This window comes from Malus sylvestris, chromosome 6, assembly GCF_916048215.2.
Source record: "Malus sylvestris chromosome 6, drMalSylv7.2, whole genome shotgun sequence".
NCBI classification, from domain to species: domain Eukaryota; kingdom Viridiplantae; phylum Streptophyta; class Magnoliopsida; order Rosales; family Rosaceae; genus Malus; species Malus sylvestris.
The window spans coordinates 29,059,406-29,082,248 of record NC_062265.1 but is presented as its reverse complement, the minus strand read 5'-3'; the positions used below and the strand labels follow the sequence as shown (position 1 = coordinate 29,082,248).

General features: G+C 37.6%; 3 protein-coding genes across 3 annotated transcripts; 1 reads left to right on the top strand and 2 right to left on the bottom strand.

Moving 5' to 3' along the window:
• Positions 1–6,207: 6,207 nt before the first annotated feature.
• On the bottom strand, positions 6,208–7,698 carry LOC126625595 (uncharacterized). Its single transcript, XM_050294648.1, has one exon. The coding sequence runs from the start codon at positions 7,696–7,698 to the stop codon at positions 6,208–6,210; it is 1,491 nt and encodes a 496-aa protein (XP_050150605.1).
• Positions 7,699–8,609: 911 nt separating this feature from the next.
• On the bottom strand, positions 8,610–10,433 carry LOC126625594 (uncharacterized). The gene has a single exon (XM_050294647.1). It carries the CDS (start codon positions 10,431–10,433, stop codon positions 8,610–8,612), a length of 1,824 nt encoding a protein of 607 aa, XP_050150604.1.
• Positions 10,434–15,753: 5,320 nt separating this feature from the next.
• On the top strand, positions 15,754–20,337 carry LOC126625045 (E3 ubiquitin-protein ligase RGLG2-like). The gene is made up of 11 exons (XM_050294120.1): positions 15,754–15,977; positions 17,608–17,900; positions 18,069–18,294; positions 18,384–18,500; positions 18,590–18,687; positions 18,831–18,910; positions 19,001–19,106; positions 19,232–19,359; positions 19,471–19,648; positions 19,758–19,814; positions 19,905–20,337. The coding sequence occupies exons 2-11, from the start codon at positions 17,631–17,633 to the stop codon at positions 19,983–19,985; spliced, it is 1,341 nt and encodes a 446-aa protein (XP_050150077.1). The 5' UTR covers positions 15,754–15,977; positions 17,608–17,630; the 3' UTR covers positions 19,986–20,337.
• The last annotated feature ends 2,506 nt before the right edge of the window (positions 20,338–22,843 follow it).

Here is a 22,843-nt window from a genome sequence, read left to right as displayed (position 1 = left end):
CACCCTTCAAACCGCATTCGGGCAAGGTTGCTGCTACAGGAGACCAAGCCGAGTTGTCTATATAAGAAGAAAGAGAAACCAGCAATAAGGACACTCAATCAAACAAACAAATGCAAGCACAAACTCTGCTCAAAGCCAGATTTGCCTTCAAAACGAAGCTGTAGTCAGCCCAAGCCTTCATCCCTCTCGGGACAAGCCTTCATCCCTCGCGGGATAAACCTTCACTCAAACCCTTGTAATAGCTCTGCTACCTTGTTCAACCTTGCTGTAGTATCGATTCATCTTTTGTAAATCTCTCTCCCTCTCTGAAGCTTTCAAACCCTTACCCTTGATAAACTACAAAGATAGGAACCTGCAAGACGACCAGGCTTGCCCGACAAGGTTAAACCTTGCCCGACCTTCTTTGTTTTTGTCTTTTCATTCATTAGCCTAGCAATATGTTGTATACTTCCAGTTATATTCAAGTTATTTCTAGCAAGATGACTATTAAAAGGCTTTCTCAGTACTTGGATCCGATTTGAATATATCTTCAGTGTTCATCCAAGTCCTAAGCCCTCAGGCATGTAAATCTGATTAGTTAAAAGTCCTTGGCCTCAAGGCATAAAAAAGAACCTTATGTGGACTTAACCCATCCACGACAATCCTTAATAAACGAGAAGTCCGAAGTTACTTGGGGCGCAAGTAATCGACCCACCTCGTAGGCTTATTTCTATTACATTATGATTATCATAGAACGTTTAAGCATGGGAAGGATTCTGATAGGAAGCCTCAAGGCCTACACCTAAGGCCCCACGAAGGCACCTATTTGGATTCATTTCGTTCTGCGGTCTAGAACATTTGAGTATAAGAACGAACTCTAATGGGAAGCCTCAAGGCCTACATCTAAAGCCCTACAAAGGCACATATTTGGGTTCATTCTACCTCTCGAACTCGGGTAATCAGAAGTATAATAGTTATAAGACTCATGCATTCACGAGAACAAATATGATGTGTTCGAGCACTGGTTTAGTTATTGATAGGAAGCCTCAAGGCTTACACCTAAGGCCCCACAAAGGCACCTGTTATAACTAACACGGTTTCTCGGGTATATGCATATACAACCAAAACTCGACATCCATTTCACATCTGCCATACTGAAGATGGCAGTGGCACGCCTGAGCACTTAAAAGTTAACCTTGATTGTGAGCCTCAAGACCTACACCTAAGGCCCCACAAAGGCACCTCTCAAAGTTAACTCTGTCCTTCTCTTTCAGCCTTGCCCGACGAGTCTTGCCCGAAGAGTCTTGCCCGATGAGACTTGCCCGACGAGACTTGCCCGACAAAGCCCGACAGTGAAGCAGAAGCCCGACAGCAGCCCTCAACCGACGCCAACCTCCCGTGGAGCTGTGTGCTCATCGGCTAGGAAACATCCCCGACGGAAATTCCTGACGCGAACAGATAGGTTTTGAAATACTTTGCTGGGGTTTTCTTGAATTTCACGTTAAAGTTATGGTTGAGGACATGTGGTGATATACGGGCACGGTGGAGACAATGGGAGGTCTAAATTCCACCTAAAAGTTTTGGTATTTCACTAAGGTCAAGTTTATATTTATAGTTGTATGATTCAACTCTAAGCTATTGGACTTCTGTTCTGTTATGATTAATTGGACTACGTCTTGTTATTGCTATTCATTAGGTCTGTTACATATGTAATACTATTAGACCCATCTACACCTTTTTTTTTTTTTTTTTTTTTGTAGAGACGGATTAGGCGAGATTAGCTCTTCGTCAACAATCGCGTGCGAGGCACCAACCCTCTCCCAAAGGAGAAATGACCGTTGCACCCAGAAACCCCCCGCCCTTCCCCCCCTCTACAAGAATTTATTAATAATAAGAAGAAAAAAGGAAAAGTAGAACAAACGGGGGGACTAGGCCAAAACCCGCTAAAAACAATTATTGAAAATGATATGGACTAGTTTAAGGGTGCTTAGCTTCAGTCACCTAAAATTGAATTCCCATAATTCAGTTGATTATATTTCTTTCCCGAAATCCTCTTCCATAGCAACATTTTGCTCCTCATGAGCTCGAACGGAAGAATGGAAGCCCAACACAATCTCTTCTATAAGACGCATCAGCAAAATCGGGTACCAAGTCCCACCACGTAAAGCTACTATTCATTGCACCAAAATTAGCAAAAGCATCCGCCAAACAATTCCCTTCCCTGAAAATATGCAAAAAACGCAAATGCAAGCGAGCAATATGCCATAAACAATTTGCCCAAGAAACTTTAAGAAACCATGGAACATCCATGGAGTGAGCTGATAGTAGGCTGATGACATGCATAGAATCTGTCTCTAACCAAATGTTATGCCATTTTTTATCCCATGCAATCTGAATTGCCTCGATGACAGCCACAATCTCCGCAACAACTGCACTTGGATAAGAAGACGAGGAGGCAAACACTCCTAAAAAAAGACCACTGGAGTCACGAAAAACACCACCACTACCCACATGACCATTCCCTTTACAAGACCCGTCTGTGTTAATCTTAATCCACCCAACAGGAGGCGGACGCCAAAACACAGGAACGAAACTAAGAGCATCCAAAGAAAGGGATGAAATTCTTAACATGGAGAATATGGGAATCGATACACAACCAGTGAAAGAAGAAAAACAAGTAGAAGCTGATTCCCTCCAATGCCGTAAAAGACAACGTTGAGACTCGACAATATTGAAACTTTTGTTCTTAAACCTGATCTTGTTCCTTTCGTGCCAAAGCCACCAAAAGAAACTGCAAATAACCAATAACCAAAGTTTCCGAACAGATGTGGGGAAAGATGAGACCAAAGAACCATAAAAAATATCTTCAATGCATTGCCAAGGATCATAAGGCTTGCCAAAAAGAATGAAAATCCATTCCCATAAAGCAACTGTTTGAGGACAATGCAGAAGAAGATGGTCACAAGATTCCCTAGCATTATGACAAAAAGCGCAACAAGAAGCTAAAGCCACACCTCGGCGTTGCAATAAATCATCAGTCAATAATCTTCCATGACAAGCTTTCCAAACTACTAAGCTTTTGCGTGGCTGAATAGATTGATGCCAAACCATTTTAGCCCATTTTTTATGTGGAGCATGAGATGAGAAAAAAAAGAAAAGCCTCCTTAGCTGAAACAGTACCCGAAGATGAACCTGTCCAAAATAACGCATCATCCATGTGTGCAATTGGCAATGGAGTCTTCATAATCTTCTCCGAAAGATGAGGAAAAGAAGAAGTGAAGACAATGGGAAGAGACCATTTTGCATCCTGAATAAAATCTTTTACCTTCGAATTCAAGGGAATTATGTCAACCTCACCAATATTAAAGAGCAAAGTGGTTCCAAGCCAGTTATCATACAAAAAAGAAATCTTACGGCCATCACCAACACTCCATTGAAGGGAACTATAAAAGGAGGGCCATAATTGTTTAAGCCCCAACCAAATGGAAGACATTTTATAAGACTTTAGCAAATGAAAGTTGTCTTTAAGAAATCTGTTACGTAACCAATCCGAAGCCAATGAGGAAGAATAAATTACATCCCAACATCTTTTAAGAAGGAGAGAACGGTTGGATTCAAAAAGATCTCAGATACCCAAACCACCCTCATCTTTCAACTTACAACAAGAACTCCAAGCTATTAGAGGCATACCTCATTTTAACGGATCACCAAACCAAAAGAAATTTCTAATCCACCCTTGAACTTCACGTAGCAAATTAGTAGGCCAAGCATAAATTTGAAAACTATAAACCAAGATTCCCTGAATTACTGAATTAATAAGTTGGAGTCTCCCTGCTTGCGAAAGCAAAGAACCCTTCCAAGCCGTCAACTTGCAACGAATCTTGTCAGCAATGGCTTGAAAATAGATCCTTTTCGGACGACCCTGAAAGATAGGGACACCTAGATAAGTAAAAGGCAGATTTCCCCGACTTACACCAAGAACCTTCTGAATAATAGCATGCCGACTGCTTGCATATTTCCCAAGAAAAACTAAAGATTTTAATTTATTTATGCATTGCCCAGAATTTAAGTTGTACTCCTCTACAAAACGCATTAGGTTACGCATAGATCGCTTAGTTCCACGCATGAAAACCATAATATCATCTGCAAAAAGAACATGAGATGGTGGAGCAATACCCATGGGAACTGAAAAAGTGTCAATTAGATCATCTTCCACCATCTTTGTTAAACCCCTGCTAAAAACCTCCTCAGCTAGACAAAAGAGAATAGGAGACAAAGGATCCCCTTGACGAACACCACGAGAACATGGGAAAAAACCTTCAACTGAACCATTAATAAAGACAGAAAGATGAGCTGAAGTTAGAATAGAACAAATCCAATCCACAAAACCTGCTGAAAAACCAAAAGCATCCAAAACCCGGAGAAGAAAACCCCAATCCAAAGTGTCAAACGCCTTTCGAATATCAAACTTGATTGCAATATTCCCACCCCTACAACGTCTATCAAGGAGGTTCATGCATTCAGAAGTGAGAATGATGGGATCCACAATAGATCGTCCTTTCGTAAAAGCATTCTGCTGGGGGGAGACAATGTGAGCAGCAATAGGGCTTAAACGATCTGCTAAAATCTTAGTGATAATTTTAAATGAAAAATTAGCCAAAGCAATAGGACGAAGATGGTTCACCGAATTCGCTCCATCCACCTTTGGAATTAAAATCATTAAGTTAGAATTGAAGTGAGGCAGAATATTCCCTTGGGAGAAAAAACTTTGCACTGCTTGAACCACGTCATTACCCACAATGGGCCAACACCTAAAATAGAAGGACCCGCCAAAACCATCTGGACCCGGGGAACTAGAGTGGTCCATGGACTTTAAAGTTTCAAAAATTTCATCAGGAGTTGGAATTGCTAACAAAGACTCATTTTCGATGGCAGTGACTACCTTGGGAATAATGCGAGCAACCAAACCAGTGTCTGTCACATAACTATCTGCAGAAAAAAGATCTTGAAAATAGGTAACAACATGCTGACTAATATCCATCTGATTATCAAGTACCCTATTACCATCTCTCATAACTGCCAGTGACTGGTGAAGTTTCCTGATTTTAACCATGGAATGGAAAAAGGAGGTATTATTATCCCCTTCAGAAAGCCATTTAATGCGAGACTTGTCACGGTAAAAATTTTCATGTGCAATAAGAGCATTTTGCACGCACAAAGAAGCATTATCCTCCTTTGTAAACCTTTCTTCTGAAAGACCCAAGCTGGAAATTTCCTTTTGAATTTCATCCAAAGCATCGAAAGCTTTATCAACATTCATATTAACATCCCCGAAAACCGACTTGTTCCAAACTTTTATGCGAGACTTAAGCACACGAAGCTTAGCACCAAGCACATACATTGGACAACCATAAAAATTAGAAGACTTCCAAACATCCTCAACTAGGGGAAAAAAATCCTGATGATCCAACCACATACTATGAAACCGAAACGGAGCCTTCGGAGTGATTGTTAACTTTGAGAAAGAAACAAGAAGAGGACAGTGATCAGAAGATATACGGGGTAAAGTGGAACATTCCAACAAAGACCATGCATCAATCCACTGAAAGTTACCAAGGCAACGGTCCAATCTCATTTCCACTTGATTTTTTATTCCTCTTCTATTCGTCCAAGTGTATGGCAATCCTTTTGTAGGTAAATGAAGCAAATCACAAGCTGAAGACATCTCTTGAAAATCAGAACAAGAAGTAGTCTTGGGAAGAACCCCACCCCTTTTTTCATGAGCGCCTAAAACACAATTAAAATCCCCTAGAACTAGCCATGGACCATTAACAAAAGAGGATTTGATAGATCGCAAGTCTTGCCACAACTGACGCCTTTCAATAATTGTCGTTTTTGCATAAACCCAAGTGATAACACAACTGACAGAATCCAAGGTACAAGAAATAGTGATTTGTTGAGCGGTTGCCAATAAAATAGAAGGTTGGATGGCTTGATCACAAAGCAACCAAATATTTGGCTGTAGGTCACCCCTGTCATTAACCGCAACTGGAAACAAGCGTAAAGATCGCCAAAAAGACAATTTAATAGAATTTAATTGAATAAAAGGTTCAGAAATACCGATTAAATATGGACGATGACGTTGAACCATTCTTCTTAGAACCCGTTTCGTGGGAGCATTCCCCATTCCTCGGGCATTCCAAAAAAGAATCTTCATAAATCAAGTCGTTATGTGGGGACCCTAGAGCGGGTTGGATAGGGTTCCCTGACTTCTTTAGAAATATTCCCATCTCTAATATTTTTCCTCATCTTTGCTTTTTGGGATTTTGAAAGAACTAAAGTCATTCCGTCTTCATTAACAATATCACAAATTTTAGCACATTCTTGAAGATCAGAAGAATTAGGAGAGGAATGCTGGCACACAAGCTGACCAACATTAGTACCCAAATCGCCATAATTAACTTCAAAACGTTGAGAATGAGGGGTGATAGCCTCGTCAGACTCCGAGTCATCCCCAATTACATTTTTTCCTTGCTCATCCTGCAATGCTTTCCTAGTTGGCTTACTAATCAAAGCACCTATAGTTGGCTTAGTCACTTCCATTGGCTCATTCACCACTAAATCAGCCACTAAATTGATGATCTCATTGGCCGCTGATTCAATTATTTCATTTGCCAAACCTGCGAGTTGATTGTCCGGTTGCTGAACAAGAGGAGAGTTCAACTCCATTAGAGAGGATGAATGGACTACCTCTTCAATAGGTTGCATCTTATCAACAACTATCAGATCAACACATTCATTTCTTTTTGGGTCTTGAATAACCCGATACTCTGTTCTGTTATTTACCTTTCGTCCTGCCGCTAGAGAAGGTTGGGAATCCATTGCCACATTTTTCTTCTTAAGGTGACGGCAACGATCAACTGTATGTCCCAAGATTCCACAATGGTTACATTTGTCCGGCAATTTTTCATAAACTATATCAATGGGAAAACTATGACCCTCACGCTCCACCATGATGGAGGAGGGGAGGTCAACAGCTAGATCCACATCAACCAAAGCACGAGCATAATATCCAAACTGGCGCTCCTTCGTGGCCTTATCAAGTTGCAATGGAGTACCCACTCCCCTCGCAATTTCAAGAAGGTGGCGTGGATGCCAATAATCCTGGCCAAGCCCATATATTCGAATCCAAACTTGAGCATGTGTAGGAGGTGCAATATCATTTGGATTAAAATCTTGTTGCCATTCCGATAAACGAAAAATTCCATTCGGTAACGTGCAAGTCCCACCTCCCCATATCCTCCTCTTGTCATCTTTAGTATTGAAATGGATATCAAAATAACCCTTACCAAGCGGAACGAGAAGCCATGGCGCGACTGGCCTCCATAAAGCCTCGAGGGATGATTTGAGCTCTGCAGTCTTTAAAGGGGCTGTGCCCTTGCGCAACAATAAACGCCCAATTAAATTGGTACTGAAGGATTGCAATTGTTGTTGGTACAAATCCTCGCTAATTTTGACGAAAATTTGGTCGCCACGTATGACAGGAATTGGGAGTTGACTCAAGCTAACACGCTCAGTAGAATCCGAGACAATTGACGCAAAGGTCCTGGCCTTCATAGATGGTGGCTTCGAATTTCGGGGAAGAAGAGCGGAATCTGAAACCATGGCAAAAGCCCATGGACAAGAATTTGCCCTAGAACCCTCAAACAGATTTGACATGATTTATCACAACATACTCTAGAAAATCTTCCTACTATTTCCAAGAATTGCTACAATAATACCCAAAAGTTGCCGCACCGTCTCCCTGCCTACAGATGAAGCTCCGGCGCCGTCAGAGGACCGTAGGTCGCGAGAATGAAAGTTTTGCGTTCTTTCCTATCGCGTGCGTGGAGCGCGTTCTTTCCTCCAACACCAAAAATTACTATCTCAGCCTTCCGACCCATCTACACCTCGAACGCTACTATCTTTGGATGTATTTAAACCCTTTTTCTGATGTAAAGAGGACTATGAATGAAATGATATGAATTTACTTTAGTTTGTTCTACTTTTCTTGCATTTTCTTTTCCCGTAATTTCCTTTTCCAATTATGTTGATCTCTGATCCTATCATTGTAGGTTTCTGATTTTTATTTTTATTTTTTTTAACAAACGATATTATCTACACTACTGGGGAGGGGTGTGGACTTAGCCTCACAATAGGCTAGCAATAATGTGGTTCAAATTTGCCTTTGACGATAGTCAAACCTAAGACCTCTCACTTACAAACGAAGAGGAATACTACTAGACCGTAGTACTAAGTGGCTTGCAGGTTTCTGATTTAAGTTAGTTGCTCTGATGCATAACATATTTAATTTCTATTTTATGAAAGGTAAATGAGGGTACGGCTTGTTCTATATGAGAAGCAGCAGAATTTCAATGTTTATCACCATATAACCATGCGATCTTAGAGCATTTGCACAGCTTTTAGCATCTCTGCAAATAATATTACCACCATTAAATCATCATGTTAACTATAGATAATATGAATTAAAAACTAAATAAAATCAAGCCTCCTCATACCATTCTCAAAAAAAAAAAAAAACTAACTAATTAAAATGGATGACGGATGATCATCATAACTATATATGTAGATTAGTCCACTACAGCCAGCTTTTGATACTTCTCTTCGGAGATGGCGGCTTCCATGACATGCTCTGGGCCAATTTCCCCATCATTCTCTAAGAACAACTTGAGCAAATTTTCGGAGAAGCCACTCAACATTGTCATCCCCGGTTGTGTCCACGGCATCTCTATCTTCTCCCATTCTAAGTAAAGATCTGGCATAAACCAAATCACTATGTGTGGCACCGCATCGCCGTACCCTTTTGCCTCAAACTTCCTCTTTATTTCATTATAATCATCGTCCCATAAGGAATAAGCCTCATGGCTAAAGTGTTGCTTGCTGAACACAAACACCTTCTTGACCATCTGCTCTGGCTGCAAATTCTCATTCACTGCCAGTTCCAAAATCGAGTCAAGCACTTCCTCAATATCAAGATCGTATTTATCTGAGCCCTCGAAGTCCATCTTCCTCACAAATTTGGACTTGGACTTAAGATCATGGCCTTGTATCGGTTGTAGAGTTGAGTGCCAACTGACCGCCTTTCCGTTCCATGGCACTTGGGTCAATTCAGACACCAAAAGTCCCAAAGCCAGTGAGACCTCCCTCGCCTTTCCCCGTATGCGTATTCTGCCGTCGTCACATACAGCCAAGCAATTGTTCATCTTGCCTTTCTTTTTCATGCCCTCCACCATTGTTTTCCATTGAAGCTCAGCCACTTCCCCAACGTTGGGATGATCCTCAAAGGCCATGATATGATGTGGAAGCAAAGCACCGGGGTCAATCTTGGACTTGTCTGCTTTCACCTCCTCCAGATACGTCTCAATCTCGCAGGGATTTCCTTGCTTATTTGGGCGTCCACAATAGCCGGCCTTCTCCAAGGGCACCAAAACCTCCTTCCTGAGTCGACCTTCAATTTTTTTAGCGTATTGGGTGTCATCAATGCCTTGATATTCCGGATATGATTCTCGGGGAAAAAACTTCCTCGCAATGCTTTCACATATCAAAGTGGCATTGATGGTTTTGGTGTCCATGGTGCAACAGCCAGCTGCGTCAGTTATCTCATAGGCCAAGGAGTACCGATCATCATCATCAATATCCGATTGCTTAAATTTTCGCTTCAATATTTCCATACCAAAGTTCAACTGTTCCACATAAACATCTGTAACCCTATCGTGTAACAACTTGTAATTCGGGTCACGCTCATACCTCTCAGTAAACATCTTCGTCATTTCTGCTAGGGTTTTCTGTTGAGCACTACCGCTACCAGCATCTGTCTCTTCTTCATTTTCCCTCCTCCTCTCCCGGCCTTCTAGAAGGAAGTACAAAATATCGACAGGATCAATAAAACACCCAAACGACACAGCAATAGAAGGGATGCTGCGCAATAGGGTCTTGGGGTGGTTGTGGTGGAGCCAATACGCGGCCGTGTCAAATGCTTCCAAATAGGATTTTTCACCTCGTAGATTACAGATGAGTTTGAGAGTGGTTACCGGATTGTGCGACCAGGCCAGCGGCAGCAGTTGTTTCAAATAAATACAGGTAGCCTCCACCTCAGCCGGACTTGCTTTCTCCGGCTTGATCACGTTGAAAAAGAGATCAACACAGGGGTTACCGGTACTAAACAAGCCGGCAATCAGGCCAATCAACGGGATTGGATTTATGAATGTTGTATTGGGTTTCCCATTGTCGAAATTGAAATTGGCTCTGGAGAAAGTATGTGTGGGTAGTTTGAGCTCCGGAGGTGGAGGATCGACAAGAGTTGTATACTTAGGAGCTATTAGTCCTTTTGCGAGTTGTGAAACTTTGTTGCCATGCATTTGGTGTGCTCTCACAGCCGAGAGTAGTTTAGCCATTTTCAAAGCTTTTGTGATAACAATATGAATATGGTGCTTTCTAATATAGCAAGCAAATGTTAATTAATTACTTGATACCCACGGTACCACTATTTAATAATATAGGAGCTGCTTAACTTTTTGAACCTTAATCTGGGGATTATAGTATCATGGATATTTGTTTCCTAATACAAAAATTTCTCTAATCTCACGCTCTATTCTAAAATATATCGTTGTACCAAAAAAAAAAAGAACCAAGGCTACTCAGTACTACGGTCTTGTAGTATTCCTCTTCACTTGTAAATGAGAGGTCTTAGGTTCAAATCTTATGGATGGCGAATTCAGTATTAAATTAGGTTGTCCATTGTGTGGCTTAACCAAACTCCTCATTCCCTTAGTATAAAATATATCATGTACTAAAAATAAAAATAAAAATAAACTAAGGTTCAAGGTATTAAAGTTTCTTTTCTTGTTTCTCTCTCTTCCATTTTAGCCATTTTATTTGTTTCCTGCTGTCCATTGCCTTTCTTCCTCAAACATAATTATTAGGATATTGATGGCCTTCTTCAAACATAATTAATTAAGGATAATACTTGCATTCCTTTTTTAGGGGATGAGTTCATTATCCTATGTACAAATAATGTATCTTCACCGTAGAAATTTTATAATTGACACCATTTAATCTCTTAATTTTCGTTTTTACAAATAGGCTATCAAGAGAAATTGCCGGCCGCGGACTCGAACCTAGATCTTAGTCTAGTGAAGAGAATGAATTTAACCATTTTTCACCACTTTCATTTGGTTAATTTCTTGTAAAATATAAATGAGTCTCGTTTAATTTAGGAGTGGATTACTTTGGCTCCAAGAAAGATAACCGATTGGATTGAATACTTAATATAATTTCCCAAACAAATCCCTTTAGCTGAGGCTCATATATATAACCCTTGCGTACTCTCCAAGTCTAAAGGAAAATGGGCTTAGGGTCACCTTTCAAGTAGCTAATAATTCAGATTATCTCAGTAATAAACAAACAAATTTATTTATCAGAGTTGAGAGATCTCTCACCGTGTGCATAACTGCACAAAAAGATCGTGGCCGTCCGTCCGTTGAAAAAACTACATATTCGTACAGGAGTAAAACATTAACTTACTAAGAAATCAAACCGTCCCAAGTATTTTGGATATTCGTTGAAGGATAGTGTTATCTACACACTTATTTTTACTGTTCATACACCGCTATCAACTTCCGGCTTTCGGATTAAATGGAATGAAGATCAATAAACAAAAATTAATAAAGGTGTGTGGGATATAAAAATCCGATTGGTGTCGAGCAAAAACTTATTCCAAAGAAAAATATATTACCTAACTCTAATATTTTAGCTGCGACAAGCAATCCCAGAAAATCAATCTAATAACACCAAACAACTCAGCAATCATATAACGTCAAAGAAATTGTGTATGTGAAATTTAGAAATTTTTATTTTACATTAATGCAAAGAAAATATCACTTAGCAAGCGTGGAATTGTTCATCCACAAATGACGGAATGAGTCCGAATTTGCTGACCATCATCCTACCCATTTGATATGCATATATATCCAGTCAGATTCCATGCCAGGACAAAATTCCTACAAAGAAAACAAACCCTTTATCATGTGTTATCAAATGCATAACATGTGATCAACTACTGATGAGTTGATATTATTTTATATTTTTACCTTATTTTTAGTATTAGTTTATTAGTTATTTTGTGATAACTTTGATGTTTGGGTTCATAATTCTCTAGGACATGGGAATCTCTTCTGAGTAAAAAGTAATCAAACAGATGAATTTCGAAGTAATTCTAATTGGAATGGCTTTGTAAGTTTTTGATCTTATTTGTATCAAAGTTTCATATTTTTATGCTGAGCCGTTGAATTATAGCGAATAAATAAAGGACCAGCACGCAAAGATGCCAGAGTGGTGCTTTAAAATTATTTGGGTTTTTTGACAACCAAGATGGCAGTTTCGTAGTTGGATCTTTCTACAAAGTTGTTCAGAACGTCTCAATCTTTGAAGTGGTAGATTCTACATGTTTGTTTAGGATTTTGTTTCCTAAGTTATGTTAATTTGTTTAGTTTCCTAGTTTTATGCCAACACCTTTTTTAGGAAGGATTTTATTGTAGAATAAATAGCTTGGTCAGCTTTAGGGTTCTTCTGTATGCAATTTTGAAAGAGAATTCGGACAAAGCTTTGCAGACTTTTATACAATATGTTTTCAATCTTTTCCTTCTTAATAATATTTTGGATTTCAATTATGAATATGAGTAACTAACTTTCTTTAGCTAGGGCAAGGCCATGAGGCTTGACAATAATATATAGTTTCTTTTCAATTTACTTGTGATATTCAGAATGCATGTTAGAATTACTAATCATTGTGTTTAAACTATCGATTTGTCTTAATGCTTTGCAATCATTAAGATGTTTAGACAAGTAATTTGATGCAATTTTGGTTGGAGGGCTTCCCTGGAATTGGTTAAGGCTTCTTGTGATTAATAATAATAATTTCATTTAGGCAAATGTCACGTCTTAAGGGTTGCATGGTTTTCAAAAGATTCTCATAAAGCTCTATGAGTCTTGCATGTTCAGATTTGATCAGAATGTCCAGATAGGCTGCATGTTTGATATATGTTCTAATTTAGGGATCCAAGTAAAAGATACTTAGGAAACCTAACCTTCAAAATATGCATGTATGAGTCATAAATAATTGGGACAACTATATAGGATTGTTAAGGTGATGGCGGAACCCTAGTGTCTTTTAAATTTAATATTTTCAAAACCTTTTACTTTCTTTGTTAGATTTGTCGATTTCTTTACTATTATTTTTTTTTTTAATTTCATTGTCTTGTTATTTCAATTCACAATTTCAAAAAAAAATTTCAAACTTTGTGTTAAGTAATTAATTAAGAATTGGTTTTAAATATAAATTGTTTTAATAATCTTTGTGGAGAACGATCTTGTTTGAGCTGTTATACTACAATTATCTTGTTTGTCTTGCAAGTATTTTAGGTGTTTTTAACCTTTTTGCACAAGTGGTAAAAATTTTATCAAGAGCCCTATGCCAAGTTTTTAAAGGATATGTATCCTAACAAGAAAAAGCTTATGGATTTATTTTAATATAATCTCAATTTTTCGGATAGGATTTCGAGTGACATGTGTTGCTAAAGTGAGTAACTCTCTAGATTTCTTATCTTTATGTAATCTTAATAATTTTTCGGATAGGACTTCGAGTGTCACGTGTCTCTAAAATGAGTAACTCTCCAATTTTCTTATCTTTATGTTATCTTAATAATTTTTCAGATAGGATTTCGAGTGCCACGTGTCGAGATGTAATTGGTTGGCCATTTGAAAATTATTGAAAAAATTAAAGGAAAGATTATTGGACGAGGTAAGAGAATAGAATGTGAAGAATTGAAATAAAATGAGGTAAGATAGTATTGAATGGTGAAAGGGATGTGAGAAATGGTGTAGGAATGGCTTAGGTACCCTAAAAAAATTCATCTAAAAAAAAAATTCAAATTCCAACGGTGGCTAGCCGTTGCAAGTGGGCTGGGCTACTGCATTAGGCTGGCTAGCTGGCTCATTTTGGCCATTCCACTGGTCTGGTGTCTAATTTTGGTCATGTGGGACCCACAAGCTCTTTGCCCTATCCCTTGGTTGGATACAGTTTTCGTGTCAAAACAGACTATATTTTAGCCTATGGCCCTATGGCCGGGTCGGTTGGAGATGGCCTGAACTCAAGCCATTATGTCTCCCATCGGTTTAGGTTAATATCATTCATCTTCTTATTGTAATTATCATAATGCAAGTCAAGTTGTGATCCTAGAACCATGTTGTATTAATCCATCTTACAATGCAAATGTCATTAAATAATAATTAAAAGAGCTACAAACATAATTTTCATTCAATATTTAAAAGCAGTTCAATCGCAATCCATCTTACAATTAAATCTTTTACAAATGTCACTAAATAATAATTAAAAAGAGCTACTAACATAACTTTCATTAAATAATCAAAAGCAGTTCAATTGTAAACAATCCAACAAAAAAAAAAAGCTTCAAAAACTCTAATTTTAAAGTTTCACTAGAATATATAGCATTATTATATAATAAAATTGGAAGAAAAAATTATTTTTAGGTTGTTGTTTTGGCACTCCAAATACTCATTGTGCACTCTAAATTTTTATATTTAAAAAGAAAAAAAAAATTATACTTACAAAGAGTGCACAATAAAATTTTGAAGTGCACAAAAAAAAATTAAGTGCTAATAAAGATAATTTTTTAATATATAGCATTACAATAAACATTAGATGCAAAATTTTGGGACCTCTGCCAATTTGGGACACTATGAGATTGCATATTTTGCTCCCTCAAAGCCGCCTCGTATATATGCTTAAGTTCCCCACTAGCAAATGGTTGATGAAGGAAGAAATACCTGGAAAAGAGAGGTGCCATTTATCAATTATTTAAATGTTATTTTCCTTTAAAACTAACTCAATCAAAATATTTTACCACAATCATGGGAAGTGCAGGCATATCAGCAGATGCTATCAACTTAGTAACATGATTAAGACTTACAGTGCAGCACAAACAAAACATGCGTTTTAAGTCGCAACTTTGAGTCAGATCTCATTTTTTCATACTCTTATTTTACATATATCTTTAAAAAAATTCTCATTCATCACATTCTGGACGCAAGAGAAGGAAAAAACCAAAAGTTACCCTTTTTTTCTTAAATCTCATCCGATGTGCCCCAAATTCTTAATGGTGCATAGATGGCTGGTAAATTGGATTTCTAATTTCACTTACTAATTTATTATGACTAAACATGAATGCCTCATTGAATTTTCTTCGTAAGCCTTAGTTTACATCAAAACAGCGCTCCACAACCAAGTACATAAAAACACATCAAGGAAAAGTAAAAGATACATACTTTTCTTAGATGAGATTTACACGGTAAATGAGATGAATTTGAATCTTAACGATTAAATCTTCACCACCAACTTAACAACAAATACTAGTTCAAGATTAACAAATAGCTAAATTTCAGTGCCACATAACATTACACAACATCTTGATCTTGACTAGTTCAACATCATGAAAGCGAAAATCGGACCTAAAACCCACTCCATTAAACTACTTGAACTACAAATCCGTACATTGTCGAATTCAGGATATGCATACATGCTTAAAAAAAAAGGTAACCAAGCCAATCGGTGGAGGGCAACGCTATCAGCCAAAACAAAGAGAACAGTAAAAAGAACCTTTTATCCAGAAGGGAAGCTACCTAGAAACAACCTTCACCAGTAAACTACGAACGCAAGTGTCAAGCTGTCTCTCAATAGACTCAAAGACTTTTACACTCTTGAGTCGCCAAGTTGCAAACTTGCAACAACGACAACAACAACAAGGCTTTGCCAAGTTACCACTTCACCCGTGGACTTCTCCGCCCTCTTGACTGACAACATCATCTTCAACTCAGATATGTTCCAAACCATCATCGTCAACTCGAAAATACCTGTCTGAGAGGTACCAATTCTTCATTTATTTTTTCTGCGCCATTTTTTTAATTTTTTTTTATGTATTAGGTTTTTGATGAATTGGATTTAGGGATTGGGGCTAAATATTTATTGATAAATTGTTTGTAAGATGTAAAAAAGTTTGTCTTTCTCTGAATTGGAATGTGGGTTGTGGAAAAGTTTGGGTCTTGTTGGATAATTACTATGAATTGGAACAAGAAATTGCGTATCTTTGGCCTGAAAATGTGCTCATATCTTCTGGGTTGTGTTCAATTTCAATAATTCTGATACGAATTCGTCTTAGTTTTCCCGGCATTATCGAATTTTCGGCCCCGATTTGTCTGTGAATGAAGCTTGGAAATTGGAGTAGATGAGCCTGCTTGTCTGAACTCTGAAATGTTTTGTTCTATTTTCTTGAACTATTTGTTTTAGTAAACTGGATATAAGTCCAATTTTGTGTTCAAAAAAAAAAAAGTCCAATGTGATTTGTTCATTAATTATCCGTAGTAGCTTTTTTTATCATCTTTTTATTAAGGAGGGAATTCAATTGAGAATTTGAAAGATTTTAATGGATTTATAAATCCATGGATTTTTATGGAGTTTAATTGATTTGTAGAGATTACATATAAATTTTTTATTCAATTCTCTCGAAATCTCATGGCAAGATGTGAGATTTGTGGATGCTTAAAATATACTACGAAATCTCTCCAATTCCCTCTAATTCCTTAATTTTCTCAAATTCTTTAAAATCAATTTCTAATTGAATACACCTAGAATGTTATAAACATTTTTAAAATCCTAATTGAATACACCTGAATTTCTAAGGATTTTAATAAACTATCTTAAAATTCTAATTGAATACACCTTGGATTTCAGATAATCACATAAAATCCTGATTGAATACCCCTAGATTCATTAAAAGAATTAAAATCTCCCAAAATCCCAATTGAATACATTCACCTAAATTGTGATAAATGTCATCCCTTATTCTTACCTCAATTTTATGATTAATCTTAAATATTGTTTCTCTTTTTTCCAACCCCTAACTCGTATCTCAATTTTTTCTTTTACCTCGATCACTCATCAACTATGTTAATAATCTATGGTGTATGTACATATATACTAGTATGAATTTATTAATGTATGGAATATGAAACTTCTTTACTATTTTCATGGATTATATGTAGATTAATTTTTATTTATTTTTGTAGATACCTCTATCACATGGTAAATGTTTTTTATCAACCTATGATTAGGTCATATAAATTTTCTTTTAACTATTTTCCATGGAAGTGGTTAGATTTTCTTATTTAAAATTCAAATTAAAAATTTGAGTAAAGATGTATTAATAAAAAAATTTAATTAAAGTTGAAAAATAAGGAAACTGGACTAAATCCAACAACAGCTAAAATTTTTGGTCCTGGATCAAAGTAATTTTTTTTAGTAATTCTGTTTCTTGGGTTTTATGATATATGCACATTTGGATTATGAAGCAAATGGAATAATTGGCTAATAGTTACTTTTCCCCTAAAAGTGATTGTTAGATGAAAAGAACAAGCCTTTCGGAGTGTGAACTCGATCGGAGATTGATCTGTAACAATTTACTTAATTTAGTTACTTCTTGTTTGTTGAATGTGCAGTGTTTTTGTAGAATATAGAACTTATGGGTGGGAAGAGTTCAAAACGTTCAACTTCAAGGCAGCCTTCTTTTGGGTCCGGATCACGTTCTTGGAGTCATCAGAGTTATCAAGAGGCACCATATGCACAACCACCATTGATACCATCATATGCACCGCCAAGCCAAGACTACCGGCACCAGCAGCATTATGCTCCTCCACCTCAAAGCCATGGCAGTGCTTGGCCAACAGGCTCGAACGTGGGGTCGGGTACCAAGTTTAGGAGAATAAATGATGATTACAATAGCCTGGACCAGGTAAAACGCAAGATAATGTACTCAATGTTTGGCTCAATATCTCAATGTGCATATTCAATAGTTATATCACTGTCATCTGTCTTTGAAGCAAATACGATGTGAAATCACTGTTATTGCTAATGTTACTTTTGTAATCATCATGACATTCCTACTCGTATCTTTCGATAGGTCACAGATGCATTGGTGCGTGCTGGTCTTGAGTCATCCAATCTTATTGTTGGCATTGATTTCACAAAAAGCAACGAGTGGACAGGTGCAAGGTCATTTCATCGGAAAAGCTTGCATCACATTGGAGGAGAGCAAAATCCTTACGAACAGGCAATTGCAATTATAGGGAAAACATTGTCTTCCTTTGATGAAGATAACTTGATTCCCTGTTTTGGATTTGGAGATGGTATCTTATCTAACAGTTGTCTTACTCTTGAAATTTAGCCTTTCGAGTTTTGACAATATAGATTTTATGTGATTTTCATACATTTGCAGCATCAACCCATGACCAAGAAGTTTTCAGTTTCTACCCGGACGAGGGATCTTATTGCAATGGATTTGAAGAAGTATTGAGACGATATAGAGAATTAGTCCCTCAGCTACGACTGGCCGGTTGGAATTCGTTTTACTCCCTTTTCCTCTTCTTTTTCTAGGTTGGTTGGTTGCTTATGGAGATTCATACCCTTTTTTACTTGTGACAGGGCCGACATCCTTTGCCCCTATTATTGAAATGGGCATCACTATTGTTGAGCAAAGCGGCGGTCAGTACCATGTATTGGTGATCATAGCCGATGGCCAGGTATATTGCTTTCGGTCTCTATCTTATAATTATAACTTATACCTCTTTGAGAGTTTTCTGCTCAAGCAGCAAATTATTTTAGTATCAATATGATCTCGTGTCTTCAATTATTTTGTGTTAAAGGAGACTATCAATTGTCACAGGTGACCAGAAGTGTTGATACTGGACGTGGCCAGTTAAGCCCACAGGAAAGGAAAACCGTTGAAGCAATTGTGAAAGCAAGGTACATTCTCGGAATGCCTGTTTTCCTTGGTCTTATTCCTTCCTTCCTACTTTTTCCATTTTATTTTACAATGTCCTTGTTATATTGCAGCGAGTACCCCTTATCAATTATACTAGTTGGTGTTGGAGATGGGCCGTGGGATATGATGAAGGAATTTGATGACAACATCCCCGCCCGGTCCTTTGATAACTTTCAGGCAAGTATTTCGAACTTTAATTGCAATGGATAGTGGATATCATCTTGATGGAGTATATATGCTTTATTATGTTTTCTTTCTTCAAACTTTAATTAAAAGGTGCTGCTTTATTTTGCCTTCTGTAGTTTGTGAATTTTACAGAAATTATGGCAAAGAATATGGATCGATCGAGAAAAGAAGCGGAGTTTGCTCTTGCAGCACTGATGGAAATACCCTCTCAGTATAAAGCAACGCTAGAGCTTAATATTTTAGGGTAATAATCTATAACTCCTCCTGGCTAATGGGCTTTGAGGGATTTACTATTGCAGCTTTGGGTTACATAAGTTCATTTGCAAATCATCGTTTCATTTCATTGCTTATATAGTGCTACAAGAGGGAAGGCTATAGATAGGATACCTCTGCCCCCACCTCATTACGGTTCATCTCCTTTTAGCTCCCCAAAAACTTCACGATCAAGTAGTTTTCGTCCAAGTGCACCTTCCAAGCAACGTGATGAGTTCGTTAGCACAGCAAGTCCTACCGGTTCAGCTTCTGACAATCATGTAACTGCCCTCTTCCTACTATTTTTTATGAGGAGGCTTAATACGTATGGCATGGACATCAAATTCCCATCAAAATGACTAGTTTAGACGTATTTTTTTATTCTTGCAGGTGTGTCCCATTTGCCTAACCAATCCGAAGAATATGGCATTTGGTTGTGGGCATCAGGTATTGCATATACACATCTTTTACACCTTTCAGAATTGGATGAAGGTTTGAACAACAAATAAGTGAGTTGGATTTTAATATTGTTTGCAGACATGCTGTGACTGTGGACAAGATCTCGACTTATGTCCCATTTGCAGAACCAGCATCCACACCCGAATAAAGCTCTATTAGGTGTCAATCTATGTGAAATTTGGACCGCTGCAAGTTCAACTCCAAGATCATTTCAATTCGTTGCAATCGTCTTTCATCAAAAGGAACTGAGTCCCTTGTAGATATCTTCCCTTTTCCTGGATGAAGGACGTCTACGTTTGGAGGTCATGGTCGTACTTGGACACTCGTGGTTAGAATCGCTGCTACTGCTAGTTCTGTGTTTGTTTGAATTTTTGTTTCTTGTCGTTGTTTTCGCGTCTACTTATTTCTACTTTGGTCCAATTAAATTCATCATATAAATGGTTGTACGCCTTATGTATGTACACAAGACATACTTTATATAATCAGTCAGTAAAGCTCACCTTCTGGCTCATCTGCAAAGCACCTATCTCAGCTATAGCATGTCGTTTCAGCTCAACAGATGCATAAGCGTCATGTCGTTTCTATGTCCAACACAAACATAAAGATGAATTGTCGTTCATCAACTATACAATATGTTCAATTTTTCTGGCTGGAGTTAATGCAAATTTGAAAAGATCTTCATAAGCAATAAGCATGGAGAATTCATGGTATAAAATGATTGAGTTTCTTGGAAGCCAAATCCCACCTTCACAAGAGAATACCTGGTGTTATTAATCCAGGTATTATGATAAGGGTGAACGACATAGTTGATCATTTCTCAGCCTAAGTAAAATCAATAATGAAAGTATGTGTTATAACCCGGGTGAAATTGAAGCATCACATGATACTTAACACTTGAGGATGATTGTCATATTAACACACATCATTACTAATGCACGTGTTATGATATGTGTGGACAACATGATTACTTTCTCAACCTAACTTATATCAATAATAAATAAGTTACAATTTAAATAAAGTGTAACACTACGTAACAGTATGACAGTTACAATCAAAACATCACTCCATTCTCACCGTTTATTGCATGAAAGACCGAATAAGTTGCACATCACAAAACCAAACGCCCCAAATAATGTAATAAGCTCCCACACTTTCACAGGAAGAGTTTTCAAAAAATTCTACAACTTTTTGTATGTGAGCAGCCTAAATTTTAGCCAACTAGCCTAAGTATTAAAAGGCTTCCACTCTTTTCACATCACTCAAACACTCTTACTCTCTCACGGCGCACCACAATCGCTTCCCTTCTGGGATGAAATCTTTCCTCACTGCTGGTTCTTCACATTGCATTGTATCGGATTTAGCTGCTAAACAAAACCAGTGTTGTGACTACGCTTATGGCATTGACACACCACAACACTGTCATCATGTTTGACCAACAGAAGCAGGCCCTTGGGCTACAGGCTTCGAAGGCGCCACAATGGAAACAGATGCACAGATAGCCGCGATGATATAGCAGACTCGTCGTGCTATGCTCACTCCGTGGAGTACGACATTTCTAGCAACAAAGTCTGGCCTCTGAGGCTGTACACTGATACCTGGTTCTCATCGGGTTTCTTGAGTAACGGGACACTTCGACAGACGGGTGGATATGGGAGTGGCACTCGAAGAATTCGGTACTATAGGACTTGTGGTGATCGAAAATGTGACTGGTGGCAGTCGGAGCGTGATAGGGTTACTGTGGTTGGTGGAACAAGGACATTTAGGATAATTCATGTTTGTAAAAGAAATTGCCATTTTAATGTAATTCTCATGCTTATAATCAAAGGATTTTCTATCTTTTTTCTTATTTATTTTTTTACGTGCTTATTTGAAAATGTTTTTAAAATAACTAAAAGCGCTTTTAAAACCATTATGTATGTGTTTGACAAAAAAATTAAAGGTGCTTCCAAGAAGCATTTGCATTTTAATTAATTTTTTTTTCAAAACCCTTATGAATAGAAGTGTTTTTCTAAAAAGTATTTTTAAGGCTTTTTAGCCAAAATGATTTCTAAGATTGGCATAATTTTTCACTTTGACCCATGACATTGAAAATTGATAAAAGTGATCTCTGAGTTTGTCCACCATTAATCATTTTGTTCCTTTTGTGAAAACTCTATCAATATTCTCATTAAGTGGAATAGTTGATTTGACAAAAATATTCGTAAAAAGGTGGTCACTAGATCGTTCATGTGACAATTTAACGAGGATATTGACATATTTTTCATGAAATGACCAAAATGATTTGCCAGTGGACAAACTCAATGACCGCTTCTATTAACTTTCATTGTTAGAGATCAAAGTGAAAAGTTATGCTAATCTCAACAACCATTTTGCCTAAAATGCTCATTTTTAAACGAGCCCTACATTAAACTTGTGCACTTATGCTTGATAGAAGATGATATTGACGTTGGTAGATTTGCATGTGTGGTTTCTAGGCCATGAACGTCAATGGCATATACAAGTGGGGAAGGTTTAGGTTGAGCAGCCATACAAAATTACCTCTTGTTTCAAGCATATATCTTGATTCGATCGGCTTCCCATGAGAACGTTTTTGTCATATCGTTTGGTATGTTATGTTCGACTGTCAATCTAAATATTAGTCCAATAATTTCTTACTTAAACTTGCAGTTGAAATATTATAGTTCGATAGATTGCATGCTTTCGCAAGATTTTTTTTTTCTCTTGATTATCATATAAATGGGCATGAGGAATTAGAACTTGGAACATCTTCCAACATTTACGAGAAATATCACTAGATTAAGAATTATTTAGTAGTAATGTTAAGGTGACTACTGTTGTGGGATTGTGATGGAGATCCTAGCCTGATAAAGCCTAGGAACCTTAAATTATCAGAGTTTAAACTACCATTACCAAATATTTCAGCTGCATTCATTGCAAACTACTTTCTTCACTTTAAATTTGTCACTTACATCATTTGAGAGACATCTAAATCCACAGAAAGAAAGAAAACAAAAAGC

Excerpts from the sequence above, each read along its gene's own strand:
- LOC126625045 (XM_050294120.1), top strand. The coding sequence starts at position 17,631 with ATGGGTGGGAAGAGTTCAAAACGTTCAACTTCAAGGCAGCCTTCTTTT. Across the intron at positions 17,901-18,068 it reads ATTACAATAGCCTGGACCAG|GTCACAGATGCATTGGTGCG; the intron begins GTAAAACGCAAG and ends ATCTTTCGATAG. Across the intron at positions 19,360-19,470 it reads CTAGAGCTTAATATTTTAGG|TGCTACAAGAGGGAAGGCTA; the intron begins GTAATAATCTAT and ends TTGCTTATATAG.
- LOC126625595 (XM_050294648.1), bottom strand. The coding sequence starts at position 7,698 with ATGTCAAATCTGTTTGAGGGTTCTAGGGCAAATTCTTGTCCATGGGCT.
- LOC126625594 (XM_050294647.1), bottom strand. The coding sequence starts at position 10,433 with ATGGCTAAACTACTCTCGGCTGTGAGAGCACACCAAATGCATGGCAAC.